The sequence below is a fragment of the Capsicum annuum genome, chromosome 4 (assembly GCF_002878395.1).
Source record: "Capsicum annuum cultivar UCD-10X-F1 chromosome 4, UCD10Xv1.1, whole genome shotgun sequence".
Lineage (NCBI taxonomy): Eukaryota > Viridiplantae > Streptophyta > Magnoliopsida > Solanales > Solanaceae > Capsicum > Capsicum annuum.
This window is the reverse complement of record NC_061114.1, coordinates 209,215,026-209,229,481: the sequence shown is the minus strand read 5'-3', so window position 1 is coordinate 209,229,481 and position 14,456 is coordinate 209,215,026. Positions and strand designations below refer to the sequence as shown.

Below are 14,456 nucleotides of genomic sequence, written 5' to 3'. Positions count from 1 at the left end.
GTTTACCAAACACCTTTTTCAAAAAAAAAAAAAAAAAAGAAGCATTTTTCTTTTCAAAATAAGTGCTTATTTTGATAAATAAGCAATCCTAACAGGCTATTAATCACCCAAAATTTTAATGCTAGTATCAACTTGATTTGTGTTTAACCCAATAATGGGCTCCGTGTTATTTTGTTTGCGTTCCAATCACCAACAGTCTCAAGGGTGTTAGTGCGTGGATGATGGTTATTGATCTCGGCAAGTTTTACCTCTCAAACTAACTTTTTGGGTTGTGCGCTACCATCTAGATCCTTTCTTCTTAATCATGATCTCGGAAGATCCAGAGCCAAATTAAGGACTTGAGTTCAAGTCTCACTTGTGTTGTCCACTAATTAAAAAAGATTGTGTGATTGGCTCATGAAAAAGAATCAAATGAAATGCAAGCATGTTGAAGATTTAATCAATTAAATAAAAATATGCTCTCTAAAAATGCAAACTTTTAGGTGCGATTATCATACACTTCAACAATAAATTATTAAATGTTTAGGCATAAGTTCATTCTATCCCTTAACTTTCGATGTTCCAACCGTAAATTAAGGCATAATGAAATAAAGAAATGATCAACTAATAAATAACTTACTACGAACAGGAATTAAACATCAAACAAAGAATATAATAGAACAAATTAAAAAAAAAAAAAAGGGTAAATATGTCATAAATTCGTTATTAATATTTCCGTCCTACTGTTGGTACAGTAATAAAAAGGATCGATGTTTAGTAAAAATGAAAAATAAATAAATGAACAACAATTGAAATGTTTAAAATGGAAAATTAAAGAAATAAAGAAAAGAAGAGATGAATAATTGGCCATGTAATATCTCTGAGTAGTCCAACTTATCAGCCATTTGTTGTTGTTGAAATCAGTCTGCCTCTTGATGCATAATTCAGCATGGACCAAATTAAGAAAAATTAATGGATGGACTTTTTTGAAAAATAGAGCAAAGTCTCGTTAATTCTTTTTTTTTTTTTTTGGTTAAAGATTGTACAGTTTCTTTTTTTTATTTTCACCATGCTTGATGACTGATAAATATGATTTGAGGATGATGAGTTTGTACTCTCTTTTTATGTATTTGGACTCTCAGTAGTCACAGGCCCAACTTCTGTTGTTTCTGCTGAAGTCTGCTGTGGAATTTGTGATTCTGCCATTTACAATGGTACAAAAAATATCATCAGTATATCAATAAGAGAGGATTTTAATTTAAATTTAATTTTATGTGATTTTTTTCTTTGTAGTATGTTATGAAAAAACAACACTACTTTAAGAGGTGTCAAATAGGCAAGTTAGGCGGGATTTGAGCAGGTTAAAATAAGCTTAGTAAATAAATGAGTTAGGACTAAAGTTAGCCCAAAAATTACTTGGACTGAAATGGCTAAAAATGGATTATGTCATGGCCTACACAACTGACATAATTTATTAAATGGTCCCCCCTCCCCCCATATAACCCCATCTTCGGTGTAGGCCTACCTTTCCCTCCCCGACAATTCATTGAAGCTCGAGCCTTCGGTTGCGATTCCAACCAAAAGCCTCAACCTGCGACTCTAGAGTCGAGACTCCAAGGTTGAAACCAACTTGAGACTTGACCATGACTAGTAATCGGAGACTCGAGATCCAACCTTAGCTTGGACTTAAGCCCTAACCCTCAATTTCAACCCAAGACACGACCAATAGTTGAGAACCAACACCGACCCCTACCAAGGACCAAACCTCAATGCAACATCCAACATTGACTCAGGAATCAAGATCTGATCTCGTCCTTAAACTTGACCTTAATTTGAGAACAACATCGACCAAGTACCATGGACAGGCCCTCAATCAGAGATCAAACCCTTGTTTGAGACTCTAGTCCGGACCTTGACCCATGACCTAACCCCTACCCAAGATCCTACCCTGAGTAAAGATCAGAGACCAAACCCTATCCCAAACCCTAACCTTGAACCAAGACTCGAGACTCAAAAACCTAACTTGAGACCGGAGACTCGACCCCGACACGAGACACATGACCCTAGATCGAGATCCAGGACACCTTGACCTAGGTCCCGTGCCCACGCTTGACTCGAGATCCCACCCATGACTTGAGACCTAGCCCTGATCCGAGATTCAACTCTGGCCCGAACCCATAAGATTTTGGACAGATTGGACAGACCTTCAATTTCTGAGTCATATTTGAAATCCTTACTATTCTACAGTTTTTAAGTTTACCAGTAAAGTTCAATTTTACTCTTAATCATATGCTTTTAGACCTAGAAAAATATCATGATAGATTTAAGATCAGTAGCTTCATAAGTATTTCTTTCTTTTTAAAGCACTTCTCCACTCAAAACTATATATGACGACTAACCTGCTATAATAAGTAATATTATTAGGAGTACCAAATAACATAAAAATTCTATGTACTGAACATAAGAGAATTTTATGTCATTATTTGTATAATGATGCAGTTGTGATTGATAAAGCAAACACAGTGATCTTGCTGTAATTAACTACACAGCCTACACGGAGTAAGTTGTTTTTGCATTGATTTCATCTGAATAGCTACAGCTGGATATTGCTGGAAAAACAATACCAAATAGAAAATAAAAATATCTAAAATAACAATCTATGGTTGGTAATAATCAATTGGCATATATCATTTAGTTCGCCAATCTGTTTGTAGCATTGTACTTCCCTATTTGGCCATCAATGTCCAAACATTATATAATAAATATCTACTTCATTTCTTCTATAAAAACAGGTTTTGCTACGGTAAAGTTGAGCCCAAGTAGGACACTTATATGTGAGCTATGCTAATCCTATCTCCACTGGATGTGTGGCATTACACATATGATACATACAGCAATAAATACATTTGAATTTTAACCTATGTGTTATCTCTTAGGTTACTCAATTATCCTCAAGTGTTCCTAACAGCTGCTAAATATAATTGTCAATAGGTGCACCTAATGAGGTCCGTGCAATATGTTACTGACAATTTTCGGACCTATTAATTGGAGCTTCTACCTAATTATTACTACCATTTAACTCATATATGTTCATGGCCATAGTATTCGGCTAATTAAGAGTTCTGAAATGGTACTAGTCTTCCCACGCACATGTTAAAGTTTTCTTTTTGTAATAGAATAGTTAAAGGCCAGCCCGGTACATTAAAGCTTCTGTTATGTACAAGGTTTGGAAAGGGCCCGATCACAAGGGTCTATTGCACACAGCTTTACCTTGCATTTTTTTCGAAGGTTATTTCTAAGGCTTGAACTCATGACCTCCTAGTCACATGACAACAACTTTTTAGATTACTCCAAAACTCCTCGCATAAGCGAATTAGTTGGAAAAGAGAAAAAATACAAACATCTTTCCAAATTAAATAATCAATCTAGAGGTCCCCATTGAATCTTCTAAATGAGGACATGCACCGAAAGAAACACCAGGGTGACTAGTTACATATTGTACCTAGAATAGCATAATGTTTAATTTTACATGGGGGGTATAGTGGGAGGATTCATATGCCCACTTGATTCACTGCCTATTGAGAACCATCCATTATATCTAAAGTCCTAGATAATTGTATGACCATTCACATGCATTTACTGTTATTTTACACTCAGGCAGAAGAAAATACATACATATGCCTCCCTGGCATATGATTTTCATTTGACCCATTGATACATCACTGCCTTGCCCAAGACAGCTCATGTCACATGCATAGACTCCCCCACATGGCCCCCTCCCTTGCCCCTCTCTATCTTTACTCTTATACCTTTTCACATTTTATAATGTTTACAACTATAACAGACTGTAACAATTATTCTGGAGTAAAAGTATGATCACTTTGAATCTTTTATATAATAATTGTAATATATCTCCTTTCGTGTTTCCTCTCTAACTTTATGTTATGTGCTGAAGTCAGCATTTAAAGTTTATATATGTTCTCAATTTGTTATCCAATTCATAGCTCATTTAAGTTATTGTTTTGGCAAATTAAAATACAAGGCCGTCTAAACAAAAACTACTAGATTCGTCTGGTTATGTATCTAATATTGCAGCTTCATCTCTGGTTGTGAAAATCTATTAGGTAGTAATAGTAATCAAGTTACACAATATGTTGTTCCTGATATTTATACGTTATCTTTATTTAAGAGCTTTAACTTCTAGACACCTTACATTGTAAGAGAATTTCTACTCTACCAGTCACCAAAAAGATAATTACTCGTAAACTGTCCATAATAAGTGGGATTAGTAACCTAGAAATAAGATAGATTATCTACTACAACATATTATACTTTGATAACATGATGTTACTACCTCCTATTTATAGTGTATATAAGGTCACTCCGATCCAAACTCATATATGTTAAACCACATGCATGCGTGTCGGAATGACTGCAGCAAAAGGAATTAGCTAAATGGAATAGCCCGTGACTAATAGGATATTTGATAATCCATCGATAAATAGGATTAGCAACGAATTTTTCCTATTTAGTGACGACAACTGTACTGTCTGGTAATATTTTTGTAGTATATGTTATATTCATGTGTAGAAATAATAATCTTAAGCAGAAAATGGAGAAGCTAGTATATATAGAATAAATTGAGAAATAGTGCATACCAGTAGTAGGAGAAGGAAATTGAATCCTTGTAGCTGCAACATGAGGAGGAGGAGGATGTTGGAGTAGAGGCGGAGGAGGCGGAGTAAAAGCGGCAGCATCGGCAGGCAAGTGACTAGTAGTAGTAGTAGGATAATAAAGATAAGAAGCAGTTGGGCCTTGAAAGCGTTGATGATGATGAGCAGTAGCTGCAGAAAATGTTCCCCTAGATCCCTGCATGGAATATCCATAATAATATGCAGCAGGAGTTGGTGATGATGAACTTCCATACATTTGTTGATAATAATGTGCTGCTGCAGCTTGTTGGTATGTCCCTGGATTGTACAATCCCTGTTCATTCAATTCATTTCCCTCTATTGTCATTTTCATAGTTTGTAATTTTAATATTTGGATGTAAAAAGGGAGATTGATTGATCAATAGTATGTTAAAAGACCAATGGAATATATTGGTACTTACTTGATGGTAATAATCAGGAGGATAGGTTGCATACCTGCAAAATGGTTAGAAGAAATGATTATGCTTGTTTTCTTGGTAAAGGATAAACAAGTACTTATAAGACACGAAGGATTGTTGAGATGGTAAGTATTTCCCACCTTCAACAATGAAGGCTATAAGTTTGAGTCACTAAAAAGGCAAAAAAAGATGTATGCTTACAAGGAGTAATTATAAAATAAAATTAAAAAATGAAGAGGAGCATCTCAAGTTAAGTCAGGGTGCATAACGGTAAGTGGAAAATATTTTCAGAAAAAATGTCATTTTTTAATGTTTGATTATCAACAACAAGAGGGAATAACTTTCCTTATCTGTGAATGGAAGTCATGTTCCTTCGTAATTATTTCAACTCGTAATATTTTATCGCTATCCCAATCAACAATAGGATAAATATAAGACTTTTGATGCTCCAAGATTTCACCAAACACCATTTGATATGTAACATTATTATTTTCAATCTTTATACTACTTAAAATGGTTTCTTCCAAAATAATTTCTCATGCTTGCCTATCAAATGCCGGAATCTTGCAAAACTCTTTACATTAAAATGTTTGAAGATATATAGTACTATGAAACTTATATGGATTTAGTGCAAGTAGCTTTCACGTAATAGGTACTCTATAAATGGTACCTACTCTCAACGCATTACAAAATTACGTGAGACATGAATGGAAAAAACTTACACGCACTCGGTGTATACCCCAAGCCAATACATGCATGCCATGTGTTTGAATTTAAAGTTCATGTTACTTAACCATGATTAATCGACATGTATTTTACTTAATTTAATTACACAATCATGGTAAAAAATATTAGTTTTGTGTATACACCGGTGCGTGTAAGTTTTTACCTGAAAATGAAGTGACAAGCACCCCTTTGTAGCAAACGTTGAAAATACGTGAACATAAATACAACAGCCTGTACTGTGTAATTTGACATATTTTAGGTAGCTACACAATGGATATATTATATTATATAGTCGTCACATTTCAAGAAAATATAGCTATGCTCTTATCGACTATACACTTAGGAGACATCGGTGAATTTCAGAAATTCAAACATCGAGATTTAAAAATGATTCAACAACTTATTTCTATGTTAAAGTTCATTTTTGCATAAGGGGATTTAGTAATAGTTGACCACCTTGGAACAATGTCTTAAAGACAACTTTGGAACTCGTCCCGGGGCGGGCAACTAGCAAAACGCCTCGAGACTCATATGTGGAGATTCCTTAGCGTGAAGATAATGTTTGTAATAGGCTACTAATTAGAAAAGACACAGAGATAAAGATCAGCCATTCATGGTGACGATTAAAAGCAAGGTATAATTTGGAATGGCCATGAGGAGTGGGTTATTTGAAAGAGTGCAATGTGCATTGTCAGATATCATATGGTAAGCGGTATAATATTGCTGGTTACTTTGTTCCACTAGTGCTACAGTACTACTTTATACTAATACCTAAAAACATTCACGCCTTTGTTCAAACTACAAGCAAAATTGACCAAAAGCCTAACGTTTGTTCAGCCTTTTTTGTGTCACAGAAAAGAAAAGAGAAAGAGAAAGAGAGAGGACAGAGAATTATCCAAAGTAAACAAAACAAGTTCATCGGCATGCAAAGAGGGTCGGATAACTAAATTAAATTATTGAGGATACAATGTTCTTATTATCTGTTTTTAGATGAGATGATCATAAACAATCACCTAAAAGAAAGTGATAGCATTTGGGAGTTAAAAATGATTTATTTTTTCAGAAAAAAAAATGTGAAATGCTTGGCCAAACTTACAAAGAAAATAAGTGATTTTAGAAGAGTAATACAAAAACTCTTTTCAAAATAAATTGATTTTAAAAATATGATAGAAACGGACTATAAGTAGTTACTTATAATGAACGCTTCGTATTTGTTTTGCAAGCAAAAAGTGACAATAAATTATATTTCAATAAAATGTTGAAATGGGAGAGGAAAAGGTATCATACAATAAAATAAGGAAAAAAAAAGAATCTATTTGGTTGGATAATTCATGCAAGTCAAAAGCAAACACATATAAAGTCAAAATGGCTCTGGTAAGCATCATTTTCATCTCTGTTTTTTCTAAGAAAAAAAAAGGATAAAGGTAAGGTTATTGGAATTACCTTATAAGAAATGGTTTCTAAAATATACTCTACACTCAATCTTTCAAGTTACTGAAAACTAGAATAAAAAAAAATTAAAAATGAGTGACTATTTTATTTAAAAATTTATATTATTAAAAATTTATTTATTAGAATATTCTTATATATGTGCATATATCTATATATGTTTGAATTTAGAGGAGCCAAAATCCAACACATAAATGAAAAGCATTGCACGTTGTCTGCAACTGACAACTCATATCATAGCAGTCACCATTTATCAATTTATATATTTATTATTGATCTGCCTGTACCAACCTGCATTCAATAAAATTACTAGATGATATATTATGTATATGTATGTATATTTTTTTTTTCCATTTGTATGATTATAAAAATTTAGGCTTTACGACGACGACGACAACATAAATGTGAGGTTTTCAGTTGTTATACCACTGGCAAATATGCCTGCCATTTTTATCACACATCTTTTTCCTTGTGCAGTATACCATCAGATCATGGACCATTTTATTATTTTTCTTATTTAATACCTAGCATGGACTAATTACAACAAATCAATAAATTTCCGAAAAAATAAATTAACCGAATAAAGAAAAAAGAATTTACCCATATGGTGAATATATCATAGGAGTTGCAGCTGGTGGAGGTAATGGCAATGGTGCTGCCGCCACCCCACTATATGATGATGATGATTGTCCTTGTGCTATCCCTCCTTGATAAGGATTCCCTCCTTGTCCCCTACCTATAATAACAATTATTGTAATAATAATTAAGTTAATTACTCTGACCAAAAAAAAAATTTAAGGTAATTACTCCCTCCGTTTTGTTTTTTTTTTTGTTATTTTTAAATTAGGAATAGAGAAGATAGTTAAAAATGAAAAAGTGAACCTTCGCGAATAAAATAAGAATTGAGGTTAGTTAACCGATCAAGCTATTAAGATATCGGTATATCATTAGTTTTAATTCATTCATGTGACATTATTTGTACTATTATTGTATGTAAGTAAAATGTGGTGGGATTATCGAGAAATGAAGTTTGACTAGTCAAATGAACAATGAGACAGACAGAAAAGGATGAGTACCTCGAGGTGGTGAAGGACGAGGCCGTCCAAGAGATGCAATGTTACAGTTAGCTCTTCTTCCATCAATTACTGGATTTGGGTTATCACAAGCCCTTCTTGCAGATTCAGGATCACGATACGTTACCTGTAGCATCTCGCGTTCAGGGCGCATCCAGAGAAGACCACACATCAAAATCAAGCAGTAGCGTGATGTAAACAGTCTAATGAGTAATGATCATCGGCTAATTAAAAGAAAAAAAGAAGACATAATGTTGGATATGACTTACGAAACCATATCCTTTAGATTTGCCTGTGTTCTTATCAGTGATAATGACAGCTTCAAGAATCTCTCCAAATTGCTCGAAATACCTTCGCATTACATCCGTAGGGGTCTCCCATGCTAGTCCGCCAACAAAGACTTTAGTGTAAGTTGTGTCCCCAAAGGGTGATCTATAATGTTGATACGCCATTAGCGCATCTAAATGACGTCAAATTAAACTAGACCTTGTCCTTGAAGCAAGAAAATGTATTGTATTATTCACAACAATATTGAATGACTAGGGGCCTTCCTCCGTTTAAAATGGCAGGATATGTGTTGTACTTCTTCTTCTTTTTTGCTCTTCTAATGTCTATTTTTCTTTCCTTTGCTAGCTAGCTTTCCTTTTTTCCTCTCTCCCTTTCTCCTTCAGTCTTGTAGCTAGCAGAAAAAGATCATGGAGAGAGAAAAAGGGTGGGAAGGAACAGATATAACTTAGTGGGAAATGTTTATAAATTATTGCTTCATGTCTAACAAATAAAATGTTTGTGGAGAGAGGGATTCGACAGCTGCAAACTCTTATGGCAGGGAGGAGGTTGGGCCCTTCTTTCCCAAACGAAGCGGATTCAAGATTTAAATTTTAAGGCTTCGTTCTTAGCATTTTTTTCATTTCAATTTGTTCAATCTACTTTTTTTTTTAATTCATTTTAAATTAATAATACTTTCCCTTTTTAGCAACTCTTTAATTTCAGCGTTCGCTATGTTTAAGACCACAAAATTAAAAATATTTTGATAAATTTGATATATCTTTAATGTTAGACAATAAAATTCAAAAGTTTTTCTTTATTATCTTAAACTTCATGTCAAATCAAAACAGGTCAATCAATTTGAACCGAAGGGAGTTTTAATCCAAAGGAAAATCTTGCAGTAATTGGTAAAATTATTTTCATATGATCAAGAGGTTAGGATTCAATCCATCGAAACAGATTCATGCTGAAATGTAAGGTAAAACTGCGTATAATACATCTTTATGGTCCGATCCTTCATTAAATCTAGCGCGTAGTATAAGTTTTAGTGCACCAAACTACTCTTTTTATTATAATTATAATAGATTTTTTTTTGTTTAATTTTTGGCTTCAAATAAAAAATATTGAATTCAGATAAATTCGAATATTAAGTTACACAGGGGAGGGTTGAGGTGGGGTGGTGGGAGGGTTGAATTGGCTTTGGGTAACGAATGACAGCTGCGAGACCAGAAGCACTTGACTCTGTCCTCTCTGTCTAAGCATTAAAAATACCCTTCTCTCTATCAATAAGTCCATAGTTGTCTTTGCGTTCACTTCTCTCTGTTTTCTTTTGCATAATTTGCCTACTGTCTTAACCCCTAACTCTTTCAAATTTATCATTGTTTTACATTATTGTACTGTATAATTATTGTTGTTATTCCATTTTATAATCAAGATTTTCTTTGAATATATATGTGGAATTTTTATAATGGGGTCCACACATTTTGAGGATTTTATATATAAAACTTTTTAACTATCATTATTGATGAAGTTGTACTACTTGCCAAGACCAATTGGGAGAATCGTATTCCCTTATTTGGTTAAACCCTGACGAACCACCCACATTTGGTCTTTATTGTGCTCTAACTAAATTAAGCCTTCACACTCAATGGTCCACCTTCCCATAATTAATTTTACCATGAATTTGGTTTGTAGTACTTGGATCAATTTATGTCCTATGTACTGGTGATATAAAAAAAATAAAGAGGTTACTTATTAGGTAGTTATTGTAAGATATTTTATACAGCCTAAAATGTCTAATACAATAGTAAAATGAAAATTTTACATCACAACACTAATTATTACATATCTACCTATCACATATCTTTTATTTAATTACATCTATTTCATATTTTAAGTACTGTATTCGCGATAATAATGTATTCGAAAAAGGTATGCATCCGAAAATTTGAAAAAGGTATGTATCCGAAAAAAATTATGTAATGTATCTGAGACAATATATATCATGAGTAAAACATAATTTATCATGACCAACACAATATATTTAAGATTTAGTAATATATCGGAGATTTCAGATTTTTGGGTAATACAATGTATTGGGACCAACACAATGTATTCAAAATTTCAGTAAAGTATTCGAAATTTCAGATTTTTTGAAATTCTTAATAATATTGAAAAGAGTTGGGATATAGAGTAATTAGCTTCAAAATGATGAAATTTATGTTGTTTATACTCAGAAAATTGCATGTCATAGATCAAAATATGGGTGACATTAGATATTAAACCCTAATAAAAAATGTCTTTAAAAAATAATCTTTCTTATTTTTTAAGTATAGTACAGGTACCATTTTGCATCTCTAAACCTCAAATATATTTTTTAAACTTTCCATACTTATTTGCCTCTCAAATTTTATTTTTTATTATTTTCACTTTTTATTTTTTCTTTAATTTTATTTTTTCACTTTTTATTTTTTCCTTTAATTTTATTTTCATATTTAATTCATTTGTCAACCTTTATTTTTTCCTCTTTTTTCTTTTTTCTCAAGCATTATCTATTTTTTTCCTTTTTTTTAATTCATTTGTCTTTAACTTTTATTTATTTTTTATTTTTTATTTTTATCAGTTTTCTTTTTTATCCCTCACTTTTCTCAAACTTTATTTTTATTTTTTCCTCTCATTTGTTATTTTCTCAATTTTTTTAAGTCTTCGCTTTTTTCTTAATCTTTATTTTTTCCTTGCCTCTTTTTTCTCACTCTTATTTTTATTTCTCTATTTTGTTTTATCACTTTTTTAATTTTTTTAGTTCTCTTTTTTTCCCTCATTTTTCTCAAACTTTATTTTTATTTTTCTCAATTTTTTTAATTCTTCGCTTTTTTCTTGATCTGTATTTTTTTTCTTTCCTTTTTTTCTCAATTTTTTTTTATTTCTCTATTTTGTTTGATCATTTTTTTCCTTAACTTCTATTATGTTTTGCTAATAAATAAAAATTTAGATAATCCGCAATGATATCTTCTTTTTTGGATATCAAAGCAAATTTTAAGGGCATGAATTGTTGTTACGAAATTCTTTGAAACTTCTTGAGATAAGTCGTGTCTCTAAGGCGGGAATTGTAGAATATCTCATAAATAAAGTCATAATGTGGTAGTGTCAACTCTTGCGCGTGAAGCATAATTTATTATTTGAAAGTCCTTGAACTAAGTTTTGCCTCTACAGCAACAGTTGTAGAACATCCCATAAATGAAGACATAACATGGTTGTGTCAACTCTTGCCCGTTGGGCATAATTTATAGTTTGAAAGTCTTTGAGCTAAATCTTGCCTCTAAGGCAAGAGTTGTAGAACATCTCATAAATGAAAATATAAGGTGGTAGTGTCAACTCTTGCCCGTGGGGCATAATTTGTAGTTTGAAAGTCCTTGAGCTAAGTCTTGCCTCTAAGGCAATAGTTGTAGAACATCTCATAAATGAAAACATAACGTGGTAGAGTCAACTCTTGCCCGTGGGGCGTAATTTGTTGTTTGAAAGTCCTTGAGCTAATTAAGTCTTGCCTCTAAGGCAATAGTTGTAGAACATTTCATAATTGAAAACACAACTTGGTAAAGTCAGCTCTTGCGTGTGGAGCATGATTTATTATTTGAAAGTCCTTGAACTAAGTCTTGCCTCTACAGCAAGAGTTGTAGAACATCCCATAAATGAAGACATAATGTGATAGTGTCAACTCTTGCTCGTGGGGCATAATTTGTAGTTTGAAAGTCTTTGAGTCAAGTTTTGCCTTTAAGGCAAGAGTTGTAGAACATCTCATAAATGAAAACCTAATATGGTAGGGTCAACTCTTACCCGTGGGGTATAATTTATTGTTTGAAAGTCCTTGAGCTAAGTCTTGCCTCTAAGACAATAGTTGTAGAACATCTCATAAATGAAAATATAACGTGATAAAGTCAAATCTTGCCTGTGAGGCATAATTTGTTATTTGAAACTTGAAAGTCCCCGAGCTAAATCTTGCCTCTAAGACAATAGTTATAGAACATCTCATAAATCAAAATACAATGTGCTAGAGTCGACTCTTACCCATGAAATATAACTTGTTGTTTGAAAGTCCTTGAGCTAAGTCTTACCTCTAAGAAAATAGTTGTAGAACATCCCATAAATTAAAACATAACATGATAGAGTCAACTCTTGCCCGTGGGGTATAATTTGTTTGAAAGTTCCTGAGCTAAGTCTTTCCTCTAAGGTAAGAGTTATAAAACATCCCATAAATCAAAATACAATGTGGTAGTGTCGACTCTTGCCCATGAAACATAACTTGTTGTTTGAAAGTCATAAGTCTTGCTTCTACAATGTAGTAGTGTCAACTCTTACCCATGAAACGTAGCTTATTGTTCTAAAGTCGTAAGTTTTGTCTTTATAATGTGATAGTGTCAACTCTTGCTCATGAGATGTAACTTGAATGGAAGAAATCGAAGAAAAGAACAAAAATAATAAAAATTATGGAAAAAGAAGAAAAATGAAAAAAATATTAAAAAACTAAAAATCAAAGAAAATATAGAAGTTGAGAGAGAATAGAAAAAAAATAAAGGTTGATAAAACAAAAAGAAAGGTTAAATAAAAATAAAGGTCGAGAAAAATTTAAAAAGAAAAAAATCAAAGAAAAATAAAAAAAAAGTATCTTTTTATAAAAGTAGACGTTGAAAGGTGTAAAAAAAAATAAGGGCTGAGAAAAACTAAAAAGAACAAAAAAAATGAGGAAAGAAAAAATAAAAATGAAAAAAAAGAAGTTGAGAGGAAAAAAAGAAAAAAGTAAGGGTTGAGAAAAATTAAAAATAAAAAGAGAAAAGAAAGGTAAAAATCAAAGCTAAATTAAAAAGAGAAAAAAATAAAAGTTGATAGATATAAATATGGAGTTGTTATCCATTATGAGGATCGTTTATGTAATTTACTCCATTAATCAGGGGTAATTTTATCCAAAAAAATATTAGTTAATACATAAAAACTATTTTAAGTAAATTTTTTTATTGGGAACTAAAATTTGAAAGTCACCTCAATTTGGGTCTATTTTTGAGATTCACCCGTTTATACTAGTAAAATAGCAACGCAAAAGTGATGAAATTTATGTTGTTTCTTCACATGTCATTTTTCCATGAAGAACGGTTTTGAGCAGTAATATATTGTAGGAACGATCGACTGAAGTTTTTGGTACATGAATAAATAATATTGACTACATTTTTGTTCATACAAGACGATCGCTTCTTTGAACTCGTTCATGAACGACATACATACCATTTTCAAAACTCCAAAAATTACAAATATATTTTTCTATTGGCTAATTGACAATCTAGTAATACGACAACTAACCTGATCATATTACTCGTTGAAATTTACTAATAGTATAAAAATAATAATGTTATTTGTATATATAACTTAAATTCTATTTGGAGACATTTTGCCTCGATCTTCTATGTGTATATTTCCTTTTCTTTTATGGAGCAGACAAGTCATTTCTTCTCTGTATGATTGATCGGACTGGTTTTAACTTTGTAGTAGAATTTATTTTCATATATATAGAAATGGTACGTAAATATTCTGTCTGCGTGACAATGGTCCGATGTTTTCGTGACCACTTTAGGACTATGGTTCAATTTAATAAAAAGTTGAAGAAACTTATCAAAAAGAACGAATAGAGAATAATATTATTCCTACACATCACCCCACGTTCTCTTAACGATTCCAATATTGATAGTAGTAAGATGTTACATGGCCAACTGTCCTAACAGCCAAGAAAAAACATGTTAACACAACAGTTAAGATCCCTTTGACCTAGTAGCCTATTTTCCCTTTTTATTACTCTCCTCTTTCAATTT

General features: G+C 32.2%; 1 protein-coding gene across 1 annotated transcript; it reads right to left on the bottom strand.

Moving 5' to 3' along the window:
* Positions 1-668: 668 nt before the first annotated feature.
* LOC107867475 (RNA-binding protein 24-B) lies at positions 669-9,156 on the bottom strand. Its single transcript, XM_016713729.2, has 6 exons — positions 8,607-9,156; positions 8,341-8,464; positions 7,865-8,000; positions 5,093-5,126; positions 4,638-4,965; positions 669-1,178 (listed from the first exon to the last, which is right to left on the bottom strand). The coding sequence occupies exons 1-6, from the start codon at positions 8,787-8,789 to the stop codon at positions 1,102-1,104; spliced, it is 882 nt and encodes a 293-aa protein (XP_016569215.1). The 5' UTR covers positions 8,790-9,156; the 3' UTR covers positions 669-1,101.
* Positions 9,157-14,456: the final 5,300 nt, after the last annotated feature.

Excerpts from the sequence above, each read along its gene's own strand:
- LOC107867475 (XM_016713729.2), bottom strand. The coding sequence starts at position 8,789 with ATGGCGTATCAACATTATAGATCACCCTTTGGGGACACAACTTACACT. Across the intron at positions 8,465-8,606 it reads AATCTAAAGGATATGGTTTC|GTAACGTATCGTGATCCTGA; the intron begins GTAAGTCATATC and ends GAGATGCTACAG. Across the intron at positions 4,966-5,092 it reads CTCCTGATTATTACCATCAA|GGATTGTACAATCCAGGGAC; the intron begins GTAAGTACCAAT and ends TTGAATGAACAG.